At 51.7% G+C, this 13,152-nt stretch overlaps 1 protein-coding gene across 1 annotated transcript; it reads right to left on the reverse strand.

Annotated features, from left to right (window-relative positions):
* Nucleotides 1–11,588: 11,588 nt before the first annotated feature.
* LOC105204162 lies at nucleotides 11,589–12,942 on the reverse strand. The gene is made up of 3 exons (XM_011173222.2): nucleotides 12,646–12,942; nucleotides 12,057–12,544; nucleotides 11,589–11,910 (listed from the first exon to the last, which is right to left on the reverse strand). The coding sequence occupies exons 1-3, from the start codon at nucleotides 12,940–12,942 to the stop codon at nucleotides 11,589–11,591; spliced, it is 1,107 nt and encodes a 368-aa protein (XP_011171524.1).
* Nucleotides 12,943–13,152: the final 210 nt, after the last annotated feature.

Genomic DNA, 13,152 nt, shown 5'->3' on the forward strand with positions numbered 1-13,152 from the left:
TGAGCGTTTAATGGAAAAGGTTCTTCATCAAATCATAAATAAAATGTGTTTAGTTTATCTTGATGACGTGATTATTTTCAGTAACACTTTTGAAGGTTCATTAGCTAATCTAAAAGAAGTGTTTCTTCGTTTTCGAAAAGCGAATTTAAAATTAAATCCTAAGATATGTTCTTTCTTCGAAAGAAAGGTTAAGTACATGGGTCATGTTATTACGGAGAATGGAATTTCTACTGATCCTGAGAAGGTTGAATGTATTCAGAATTGGCCTGTACCTCGTAATAAAAAGCAGTTACGCAGTTTTCTTGGTTTTTGTTCTTATTACAGGAAGTTTGTTAAAGGATTCTCCATTGTTGCTAAACCTTTATTTGTTTTGACCGAAAATCAAAATAAATTTATTTGGAATGAGGAATGTCAATCGGCTTTTCTTAAACTTAAACAGTACTTAATGTCTTCGCAAATCTTATCTCTTCCCTCTGAAACAGGAGAATTTATTCTTGACACAGATGCTTCCGATCATGGCATTGGTGCAGTTTTATCTCAGAAACAAGAGGATGGGGAAAAGGTAATCGCTTTTTATAGTCGAGTATTGAGTAAGTCGGAAAGGAATTATTGTGTTACACGTCGTGAACTTTTAGCAATCATCGATTCTTTTAAAAATTTTTATTATTACCTTTATGGACAAAAGTTTTTAGTTAGAACAGATCATATTTCTTTACGGTGGTTATTATCGTTTAAAGAGCTTGACGGTCAGTTAGCGCGTTGGCTGGAACGTCTTCAACAGTATGATTTTGAAGTAATTCATCGTGCAGGGAGGTTACATGGTAATGCTGATGCGTTGTCCAGGTGTCCTTGTGCTGAATTTTCTTGCAAATATTGTGAAAGAATAGAGTTGAGAGGAAACGAAGTAAAGAATAATTCTTCAGGGAGAATTGTTTGTGAGAAAGGGGAGTCTATAGATTGGAAGGAGGCTCAATTGGAAGACCACTCTATCGTCAATATTTATCATGGCAAGGAAATTGGTATTCGTCCTTCTCGACAGGAAATAGCTGCTAATGATTCATCTTCAGAAGTTTATTGGACTCAGTGGGATTCTTTGATTCTCAAAGATGGAGTGTTATTTAGAAGATGGATTTCTCCGGATTTACATACAGAAATTCTTCAAACAATAGTCCCAAGAAAATTTATTCAACGAGTGTTAGAGGAAGCTCATGATTCTCCTTCTAGAGGTCATTTTGGGGTGAATAAGACCTTGGCAAAGTTCCGAAAACGATTTTATTGGGCTACTTGTAAGCAAGATGTCGAACATTGGTGTAAAACCTGTAAGGTTTGTTTTGCTAAGAAGGGGCCTTCTGAAAAAGGAAAATCTCCTTTTCAGATTTATAATGTCGGTATTCCTTTTGAAAGAGTTCAGATGGATATTCTAGGTCCTTTTCCGATCTCTTCATCTGGAAAAAAGTATTTATTAGTCATAACTGACTGTTTTTCTAAATGGGTTGAAGCCTTTCCTACTGGAAATATTAAGGCGAGTACCATTGCAGAAATTTTTGTTAACCAAGTGGTTTCTAGATTTGGCGTTCCTTTGGAAATTCATACAGATCAAGGCAGAAATTTTGAATCTCGATTATTTCAAGAATTATCTAGTTTATTGGGAATCAGAAAGACTCGTACTACTCCACTTCATCCTCAATCTAATGGTCAGGTAGAACGTCAGCATCGAACACTTTTAAATTTCTTAGCCAAATTTGTTTCTGAAAATCAGAGAGATTGGGATCGTTGGATTTTTCTTGGATTGTTAGCTTATAGATCGTCGAAACATGAAGTTACTGGTTTCATTCCTTCTGAGTTATATCAGGGTAGAGAATTAAGATTTCCTTTAGATCTTCTTCGTGGACTTCCTCCAGGAGAGGATTCGGAGTTAGAAAGAGGATATCTCTCTAGACTAAGGAAAAAATTGGTTTCAATTCATGACGTTGTTAGGCAACGGTTGGAATTGAAATCTCAAAAGTTGAAGTGGTGGTATGATCAAAGGGATAGGCGGTTAACTTTCGATCCTGGTCAGAAAGTTTGGTTATATAATCCTCGAAGAATTGTTGGCAGAGCCCCTAAATTGCAAAATAATTGGGAAGGGCCTTATGAGGTCATTAAGAAAATCAATGAGGTAATTTATTGTGTACGAAAATCGAATAGGCATAAGAATAAAATCGTTCACTTGGATAGGCTAGCTTTGTTCGTAGATAGGAGATCTTTGTAAAAGGAGAGAGAGAGAGAGGGAGGGAGGGAGAGAGAGAGAGAATTGTGCTTCCCTGGAAGTCCACGCCTAGGAGGACGGGTTCGGGGAATCGTTCTCTCGTTGGAAATTGGGAAAAAAGTTTCGATTTTTAGGGCAAAAGTTGTCGAACTTGTATCTTCGTGGGAATTTAATTGTTAACTCGTGATTAAAAAAAGTTTTTCTTTTGCAGGTTTATTTTTATTTTAAGCGAGATACTCGTACTCGGGACGACGTGGCAGCCAGGGGGGAGGGCCGCACGGAGCACTTTGTCGTATGTGGCGTTCCACAGCAGGGGGCCTAGCACGGACCCCTGCGGAACGCCACACGACATGTTCTTCCGCTGCTGGAGTCCGGTTTTGTCCCGGAACTCTATCACCCTGTTCCAGAAGAAATCCCGAACAATGGAGACGAGGTAGGGCGGCAGGCGAAAATGTTCGCCGAGCGCCGCCACCACCTCGCCCCACGGGATACTGTTAAAGGCGTTGGCGATATCCAAGGATATCGCCAACGCCACCTCCCCGTCCCCCGTGATGGATTCCGAGAGGGATCGGACCTGCCTTATGGCATCAACGGTCGGTCTCGCCTCTCGGAACCCGTATTGTTCGGGAGACAATTCGGGACCATTCCGGGACATATGCCGGATGATGCGGTTGGCGATGATTCGTTCAAAAATCTTGTCCGCATCATCCAGCATACATAGGGGCCTATACGCGGAGGGACTCTCCGCTGGCTTGCCCACCTTTTTGAGGAGGACAAGCCGGGCCCTCTTCCACCTCCTGGGGAAAGTTCCTTCACGGAGGCACTTCGTGTACGTGACACGAAGTGCCTCCCCTATTATCGAAGACGCCCGGGCCCAGATCTTGGCGTGTATTCCGTCCGGCCCGGGCGCTTTCGCTTTTTTTCCAGTTATGCGGGCGAAAGCCGCGACCATCTCATGTCTGGATACCTCCAGTTCCTCGGTCCATCCTGGGGGAGGGCCGGTCTTCTCCGGAATGTCCCTCCCCCTGGTGGGGAACAATGTGTCCACCATCGTTCTGAGGAACTGGGGGTCCAGCGTCTTCGAGACTGGTGGCGCCCACGGGTGGAGCCTTTTCGTCACGATTTTGTACGGTCTCCCCCATGGGTCGCGATCTAGCTCGGAGAGCAACTCTTCCCAGGCCGCGGCTTTTGCTCGCGCTATGGCGGTCCTCGTGGCCTTTCTGGCTTCCTTGAGGATCGCCGCGGCGTTATTCAACGCGTCCTCCATGCCCCGTCGCTTGGCGCGCGTGTGTGCCCGCCTGGCGGCCACAGTAGCCCGCCTCAGTTCGGCGAGTTCCGCGGACCACCAATAGGCGGCACGGCGCGCCATTGGTCTGCTGCGGGGCATGGCGGCGTCGCATGCGCGCGACATCATCGTGCACAGGCGCTCCGCCTCCTCCTCGGCTCCGAGGTCAGCTCCTCCCTTCGGCTAAGTGGAGGCGAGGAGACTGACCTCGAGGGCTTCGGGGTCGAGTTTCCTCAGGACCCATTGTTTTTCATCACGTTTGCGGCGGCGTTGCTCACGCACTTCCGGGGGGGGAGACTAGCTCCATGGAGATGAGTCTGTGATCAGACGTCTCTCCCAGGGAGCCGGTCTCCACTTTCCATCCTTTGATGGTACCACCCCATTGGGAAGGTACCGATAGAGCACAGTACTATTGCACACAGCCAATCACAGCGGCTGGTGCCTAGTGATATTCTTCTGTTCAAACGCTATGAGTGGTTGTGAGTGGCTTGTGTGCAATAGTACTGTGCGCTATCGGTACCTTCCCGACTCTGTTAAGGGCCCCGGGGGAGGTCCATGTCACATCGACAATGGACTCTCCCCCGGCCCCCACGTAGGTACTGACCCGGCCTCGGTTAAGGAGTACCAGGCCGAGCCCCGCCGCAAAGTCCGGGCCAAGCGGCCTCTGGTGTCGGTGCGGGGGCAGCCCCAATCCACAGCGTGTGCATTGAAGTCTCCCCCCACCACGACTGGCCTAGGAGATCGACTGAGGATGTCGCTCTCCATGCCATCCAGAGCCGCCTCAAACTCTCCCTGCTCATGTTAGGGGGGAAGTAACAGCCCAGGACATCGATGGGTCCGTACTCGACCATTACGAAGCCCTCACCGGCCGACACTAGGTGCATCGGCGGAGCGCTCTCGACATGTTGGCTGACCATCGCCACCTTCCCCGAGGGATCGCCAACCCAGTTGGGGTTGCCCTCGGGGATCCTATACGGATCGGCGACGATGGCCAGCCCGCCACCCACCTCCGACAGGCACTGCACAAGCATGTCTTGTGCAGCCCTGGCGTGGTTTAGGTTGGCTTGGAGGAGCCTACGGGGCATTGTTAGCTTGCTCCCGAGGCTCCTCCACCTCCCTCATCTCAACGCAGTTTGTTGCGATCGTCTTTCTTTCTCTCCTCTCCCTTTGCGGGAGAGGAGTCTCTATCTCGGGGGGCGCCGCCTGAGGCGGGGTCGGCACCATGGTTGAGCGTAGCTCGACCGTCTTACTCGGTCGAGCTATCTTGACATCGTCGCGTTCTTTAAGGGCCGCCCTGATACCTTCGGCCAGGGCGTCGGCCTTAGTGCCGTTGTCCACGCCCCTGACCTCTAGAATCAGGGCTCCCGTAATGGCCCTGCGGGGGCGCAGGTCCTCAATCCCAAGGGAGGCGAGGTCGACCTTCTACCTCGCGGTCTTGAGGACCTGCACGTACGCTCCCGGGTCGGCGCAGGTGACCGTTACCGCCGCTGTGGTTGGCGGCTTTATCTTGGTCACCTTAGCCTTTGGGAGTTGGCTGCGCCTGGGGGTTGTCCCCCGGGTCCACCCTGGCCTCCCCCACGCCCTCCCCTCTTCTTCTTCTTCGACGATGTCGAAGAAATTTGGGGAGGGGGGTTCGTTGGGGGTGGGACCGGGAGGACCATTAACTGCCTTTTGGCGAGGGGGACCGCCTTTGCCGCCTCATTGGCCGCTTGGGTAGCCCTCTTTTTTGTTTTCTTAGAGACCACCTCTGTCCACAGTTCCAATATGGAAGGGGAAGTGGTCTCCTTACTCGTTGCGGGTCGAGCCGCCGTGGCGGTTGTGCCGCCAACCGTTTTCCTTTTGGGGGCGGTCTCAGACTGGGGGGGGGCTTTCTAACCTCCAGCGGAGACCGTTCCGGGCCTCTCCACATCCGCCCTGGCTGGGAGGAGCCCCATCTTTTGGAGGACGGCCGGAAGGACCCTATTTAAGGTCTCCCGTAAGCCGTCCTCCATTAAGGTATTCCCTCTTCTCTCCCCCCTTTCCTTCGTCCGCGTCGCCCTCTCTGAATGACGTGAGGGAAGAGGAAGGGGATGGATGAAGGAATGAGAGGCAGGAGCCACCCTCATGTCCGCCGCCTTTGACAGGGGGTTCATTTGTTTACGAACCCCCCTGAGTGGCGGACGGAAGTACGGCTCCTTCAGCGTTTTCATGCTGATGATCACCGGCTTCTTTTTACGCCGGGTGGTCTCAGCATCAATAAGAGGGGCCCCTCTACCGCCGTATCTGTGTCCACTATCTGGCACGGTTGGAGGTGGGTCTCCTCCGTCAGGGCTCCCATAACCTCCTCGTCGAGGTCCAGATCCATCTGGACCTTGACATCGGTGCCGTCCCCGACTCGTGTGGAGGCGGATCTCTCCAGCTGCGCGACCCGTACGCGCAACTGTCCGAGTTCCGCCACCAGTTTGGACTTCTCCGAAGCCCATTTGGCCCTAGCCTTGTCTAGGGCCGCACTGTCTTCGCGGCGTTGTCGTGCCGCGTCGCCCTCCTCCTGTCTGGCCAAGATTGTGGTTAGGCCGGCCGTCAACTCCGTGTAGGCCAGCCAGAGGTCTTTCCGTATCGGGCCCTGTATATTTTGGGACCTCTCCACAGACTTGGCCAGTACGCCAAGGCCTTTGGTCATGACGGTACCTACCGCTGCCGTCGGCTGCCGTTTCAATTCCTCGGCGCGCTCCAGGGCCTCGTTGTTGGCCGTGGTAGCGCGCTCGGAGGAGGGCTTCGTATCTGGGTCCAGTATAGTCGTATGGTCCTGTTTCATCTTTCTAGCCTTCTCGACCTCGGCTTTTCGGGTCAGGGCCTCCGCCGTAAGTTGACCCCCTCGTGTGAGAGGTCTTTGGCGGGTCTCCCCCGTCCCTTTTTTGTTGGACCTTCTTCGGAATCCGACGAGGAGACGATGGGATTCCTTGACGTTTTGCGTCGGGAACGCTTCCGATTCATCTCCCAAAATTCTGCCCCCTCAGCCTCGACGTCCATAGAGGCGTCTTCGTCTGAGGGTAGCGGAGTTAGCGACCCGAGGGATACGGATGAGTCGTCCTTCCGTATCCCCGACGGCCCGGGTTCAGTCCCGGGAGTATCAATCCCGGTCCTGCGGTTTTCCAGTTTCTTGCCTTTACTGCAAGCCGGGCCCGGATTCGTGCCGGAGGTGGTCATCGCGTGCCCCCCAACTGGGGGTGGGAACTCCCGTGTATTAAACGGGGGCACTGTTGTCTCTTCACCTTGAACTAAGGTCGGGCTGAAAAGTTCCAGCCCGCCGGCCCCGGTGCTGGGACCTCTCTTATACCTCGAAGGGTCTCTCCCTTTAGCGGGTGAAACGTCACCCTTAATGTCTGGGAGGGATGAAGAGGTCTTCATACCTCCCAGGCCACCTCGCGAGCGAGTGCTCGCCTCTACGTCACACCTGGAAATGGTGACTGTCGGCACTTTTTTGTTTGGTATATATGTTGACATTTTTAGATTATCCCACTCCCCGTGAGGCTGCACCAACCGGCGTGTCTCCCACTCCGCCCCAATACGAATATTGAGGAGGAGTGCCCCGGGTACTCCCGGGGAGTCGGCTTATGGCGCGGGCACAGGGAATGTAACATCTGGTGCACAGGCCTCCAGCCCCTTACATCCCCATACGGAGGAGGCATCAAGGACTCGCCCCGTATGGGTTTTTAGGGGTCCCCCGCCTCCGACAGCGGGGACACCGTCACGGGTGGCGCCACCCGGGGGGCCCCACGGACGGGTCGGGTAACGAAAGCGACGCCCCTTCCGCACCCTAACCGCCGTGGCGACCAGCACGTCCACCCAGAGTAAAACAATCCCCTGGGGGGACAGAACTCCGGCCCGGCACCCGCTTCGGAAGGGACGCCGTCGCGGAATGCCAGGCCAGCCAACACCGCCCCGGGTCCCGCCTCGGAATATTTCCGAGCGGCCCCAGGGCCAGTCCAGCCCGTGACCTCGGGGAGGGTTTCCCGCGACGAACGCGCTGGACCGTCTTCCACCGCTCCGACCCTGCCCCGGAATAATTTCGGGTGATCCGGAGACGGCCCAGCCCGTTGGGTCCGGTAAACCGGGGTCCCAGCAGCCCGTCTCGTCCGGTTGGGGGCAGCGAGGAGCTCCGTTCCGGGACAAGTTCCTTCACAGAAACCCCTCGCCGCTTCCGCACGCGCCCTCGGCCCTGCCTCGGAAATGTCCAAGCGGCCCGAGGGCCGTCCCGACCCGATGCACCGGGGAGAGTTTCCCACGATGCACGCGTCGGGACATCCTCCGCCGCTCCGACCCTGCCCTGAAATACGTCCAGGCGGCCCGGAGACGGCCCAGCCCGGCGGGTTCGGTAACACCGAGGTCCGTCGTACCCTTTGAGGAGCTAGCTCTCCCCGTGCCAGGACGCGAGCCGTGAAAACGACACCGTCCCTAGACACGGGGATCACCAGCCCCTCCTTCTCTCGTGCCCGCCGCGTCAAGACGCCTTGGGCACCGCAACTGCCTTCTGGAGGAAGGCAGGTGCTTTCCCGGTGACCTCTTGGACCCTCCATCTTTCTTCACCCGACTCGAGGAAGAGAGAGCCCCCTCACTACGACAAGGTGGGTCACCATCGAGGGGGAAGACCTTTATATCTAATTCCGAAAGTCATCACTGCTCTCAACTAAATCCACAGTCATAAATTAAGGACGTTGTCAACTTCATTAAAAAAAATTTATTTATTTTTTTTTATGTTTCTTTTATTATTTTTAATTTTTTTTTATTGACTTTTGTATTTTATCTTTAAACAGTAAACGGAAAAAGTAAGCGCAAACAAATTTAATCTCTGAAAACGACAATTTTTATGTATATATTTATTAATAACAGATTATTTATTTAAAATATGATTCTAAAACTTGAATTATTAGAGGAAACCTTTAGCAACAATACCAAACATGTTAAAAGAATACGTAAAACAATTAATTCATTGATAAAATAAGCTTGGATGGTAGGTGGTCCCAGAGTTACACCGCAGGGTGCTGCGCGCTGCATCGTGTCGCAAAAAATTAAATGTGCTACAGAAATTGTTTTGTCAAATATATGCAAACAAAACCAATTAAATATCAAAATTCAAACTATAAACAATATCTGACATGAGTTTTATGGTAACAATTGATGTTCAGGCATTTCCCAATCAGGCAGGTGTTCGCTGATTTAGGTCGGCTTAATATTGTTTGGAGCAAAGCAGAGTATTGAAGGCCGAATTCCATCGAATACAAGAACGGTCGCCTCGGCATTTCTTTGCTCCCTCTTTTCACGATTTCCCGGTCGTCGGGCGAAATGAGTTAGTCGTTCATAGTACAGCGCTCAAAATGGAACATTCGAATAGGTCGTGCTGCTCTGAGCGTGTGCCTAGCTTCGATTAACTACAATAAATACTGTGATTTCAAAATCCAAGCATTAGTGTTACAAATTATTATAGTTAGTTTGTCGCCGACATCCGGTTTTTTCTTCCTCCACGCCTGCAAGTGGCGATTCAGTGAGCGAATGTTATACAATCTAAAAAAAAGGAGGAAAAAAGAAACATTGATCCTTTGAGTCGGATGGAGGGAGTGCAGTTACTTGGAGCAGTGGTGGCTCTCTCGCGAGACTAGAGGAAGCACATTTTTCTTAGCGAGAATTGCTCTCGCCCCGTGCATATTATTCGAGTTTGCATTACAACTCTCAGCGCTCGTCTTTGCCGCCATTACACAGTGAAGCACTTTGGCGCTGCGCGCCGATCATTACCACCGGCCGAATTTCTGCGCCAATCACGCCAATCACTCCAATCATAAGAATTCGAGAAACGCACGGCAAACTTGGCTAGGCGCGGAAGGCTCCTCGCTTGACAATCATCGTGCGTTCAATACAAGTTAATTCTCTCGAAATCTTTTATCGATCCTGCCCTCGATTTGTGCCGAACGGAATCTCGAGCCGGTCACAATATCCTTGATTGAGTCGGACATTAATTGACATATGGAGGAGGTCGTTTTGTCAATGATTTTTCATGAAATGTGATAACGTCTTTGGTAAATTTAATTTCGCGGCATTTTTCGGACAGCGTGTTGGACAATTAACGAGACGTCGCTTAAAATAAAGCGGTTCATTAGGCAGGCACGACGTTCTTACTATCGCAAAGAAGATTACTTCCGTGTGAGATTCGTTCTCGCAGTGACATATTGGGAGTGTGCATTTCACATTACGCGCCTACGTGAGGTTTCGGCATACTGCATATGCAACTTGGTGCGTCCATGCGAGTTTTCCTCACTTCTCGGCCTTGCTCGTGAGTTTTCACACGCTCCGCATGACATGGGTCCCAAGATCCAGCCCATACAGCACAAAAAATTGCAGCAACATTGCTCAATTTGTTTTTTCGATAACATATATTGATCTGGTCTATCAGTGATGTACCTGTATTAGCACAAAGTGTTTACAGATCATTACGAGAAATCAGTTTGCAGCAGTCTTAAAGGACAAGCATTGTTTACGACGGTTATGATTAGGATAGGTAATGGAAATTTTCGAAAAGAAATTCCTTAAAAAAAACTTCAATATTAAAACAAACATTTTTTTAATGTATAAAGGGCCATGATTCCATTAATTTTAACGTTTTCAAAAATTTTTTTATTACAAAAATTCTAAAATATTTTTTTAAGAATATTGTCTTGTTAATTTATGGTGCTTTAAAAAAACATTTCTTTAACGTTTAATAAAAATTTTCTTTAAATATTTAAAAAACGTTTTTATAATATTTAAAGAAACGTTCTTTTTAACGTTAAAATAAACATTTTTTAAATTAAAAGTAGGGCACTTATCTTATTATTTTTAACGTTTTTATAAATATTTTTAAAAGTATTTTTGTTCGCTTTCACGGCACTGGTACGCGAACTAACACCGATGCAACTCGGCGGAATGAAAATGCCCGTTAAATGTCTGTGAATGCGCTTGTAGCGTTTGAATATTTTATCTTTTATTTCGCACTTGAGATTGATTTGGTTACCACGATACGATTACTCCTCGAGTTCGACTACGAAAAGGCGCGCTCCCGCCGTTTGCAGGGGCCTATATAGCCTGCGACACGATCCGTTTCCTGAGGGTCTCACGTGAAACTTTTTGCAGTTTCTCAGGGAACAAATCGTGTCGGGCTTAGCCGTTCGAATACGCGAGATCGTCGCGTATCGAACGTCAATTGGTCGGCTACAGCGCGCATCGCGCGACCACGCGTGCGATCACGCGGACGCTAGACCGAGCTTACCGCTCCGCTCTGATCGGCAAACAACAACATGTTGACTCCGAAGCCACAAATTGATTGCCTGAAATCGAAAAATTATAATTTCAGCGCTTCGTAACATTCTTGGCTTTGGAATCAATAATCCGGAAAGAAACTGAAAATTGCGGCGTTCCGCAACATTCTGCCCGCCGTCGTTGTGATCATCGACTAATTGGTACCGGCCTCGCAATCGCCGGACGACGACACCGGTAGGAGTACTAGCTTAGCGACAGGACGAGTCAGCTCGGAAGTCGCCGTACGCACTGTTACGACGCGGACTCGCCCATCGTCGCCTGGACGCACGCTAATGACCCGCGCAAGAGGCCACTTGGTCGGAGGGTTGATATCGCTCCTCAGTAGGCACAGGCGACCCACTTCGATGTCAGAGTTAGTCGTCCACCACTTTGGTCGATGGCTGAGAGCGTGGAGGTATTCTTGCTACCACCTATCTCACAGCTGATCCCGCATACGCTGCACTCGTTGCCACGAGGCGGCCAGCGGGTTCGTCCCGTAAGGATGGCTCCGGCACGGCGCTGATGGCCGATTCCACGAGGAAATGGCCCGGGGTGAGAGCGGCTAGGTCCTCCGGGTCACCGGAGAGGGCCTGCAACGACCTCGAATTCATGCAGTCCTCCACCTGCGCGAGAAACGTCGTCATCTCCTCAAAGGTGAGAGTGGTCTCACCTAGCACCCGCCGGAGGTGGTGCTTCATAAATTTGACGGCAGCCTCCCAGAGGCCACCAAAGTAAGGCGCCGTAGGTGGATTAAAGCGCCACCGTATTTCCTGGTTGCTCAAGCCGTCCCGCTACTCGCCTACCCTCCACGGTGCTGTCTGCAAAGAGGTCGCGCAATTGACGATCGGCACCTACAAAATTACTACCGCAGTTAGAATACAGGATATGGCACAGTCCCCGACGAGAAATGAAGCGTTTCAAGGCGAGAAACGCCTCTGACAAGTAGTCGGAAACGACTTCTAAATGAACGGCGCGAGAGCTCAGGCAGACGAACACAGCTACGAAGGCCTTGTACGCTTTATACCCCGCCCCCGGCTTGTCCGTAGCATGACTCGCCCCGCGTAGTCGACCCCTGCGTGTAGGAAGTGTCGAGATGGAACTACGCGAGGTCGCGGGAGATCGGCCATTCTCTGCGTCGGCGTTGCCGGCCGCCATCGCACACTGGGCAGACAACGGTGGATGACCTTAACTGCCGCTCTCCCCTCAGTGATCCAGTACCGCTGTCGGATCAGGCCCAAGGTCGCCTGAGTTCCACCGTGCAACGCTGCACGGTGGCAGTCCTCGATGACGAGCCGCGTCAGATGAGCCCTCCTTAGTAGAATCACGGGATGCTTCTTGTCGTATGACAACAGCGAGTGCCTCAATCGTCCGCCCACTTGCAGAATGCCCTGATCGTCCAGGAACGGGCTCAGCTTGACTAGAGAGCTTCTCCTCGGCAGCGCCTGACTACGCCTGATCGCGCCCAGCCTCCTTTCCCACCAGACCGACTGCGTCAACCGTATCAAAGACAGGTGAGCAGCTTCTAGCTCGTCCACGTAGAGGGACGCGCCTCCATTTCCAACAGCCGACCAAACGCCGCTTAGCCACCGTCGGCACGAGGCAGCGACGCGGATCAGCCGATTTAGCCTGGAGAATTGGGTCACCCAAGCCGGCTCCTCAGGATCAACCTCCACGTGATGGGACCGAATGCGCACCTCGGGCAGCTCCTGGTCCGTAGGGAAAACGGAGGGAGGTCACTCATTCATCTCCTTCGTCAGCCCGTCAGGGCCCACCACAGCGGGTGAGCCACGAGCTTGCTCGGCCGCACTTCCCTGGAAGCGCAATCGGCCGGATTGTCGCAGCCCGGCACATGCCGCCAATGACCCCCCGGGACCGTTCGCTGGATCTCCGCCACGCGATTGGCTACGTACGTCGTCCAGCGAGACGAGTGTCTCTGGATCCAACTCAAGGTCACGGTAGAGTCGGACCAGAGGAAGACTGGCACGCTCTGCAGACTCAGCGTGGACTGTACATGCGAGACCAAATGCGCCAACAAAGCAGCACCGACAAGCTCCAGACGAGGCAGCAAGACTTGCTTTAGAGGAGCCACTCTAGTCTTGGCCATGATAATTGAGCTGGTGCTCTCCTCAGCAGACCGTACGCAAAGATAGGCGACCGCCGCGTACGCCCGCTCGGAAGCATCCGCAAACTCGTAGAGCTCCAGTTGGACATGATCGAAGGAGCATCGCAACCACGTCGGAACGCGAATCCGCCGCAGCAGGTGGAGCTTGGACTGAAACGCCCTTTCCATCCAGCCATCCAAGTGGATCAAACA

Source organism: Solenopsis invicta, chromosome 11 (assembly GCF_016802725.1).
Source record: "Solenopsis invicta isolate M01_SB chromosome 11, UNIL_Sinv_3.0, whole genome shotgun sequence".
Classification (NCBI taxonomy): domain Eukaryota; kingdom Metazoa; phylum Arthropoda; class Insecta; order Hymenoptera; family Formicidae; genus Solenopsis; species Solenopsis invicta.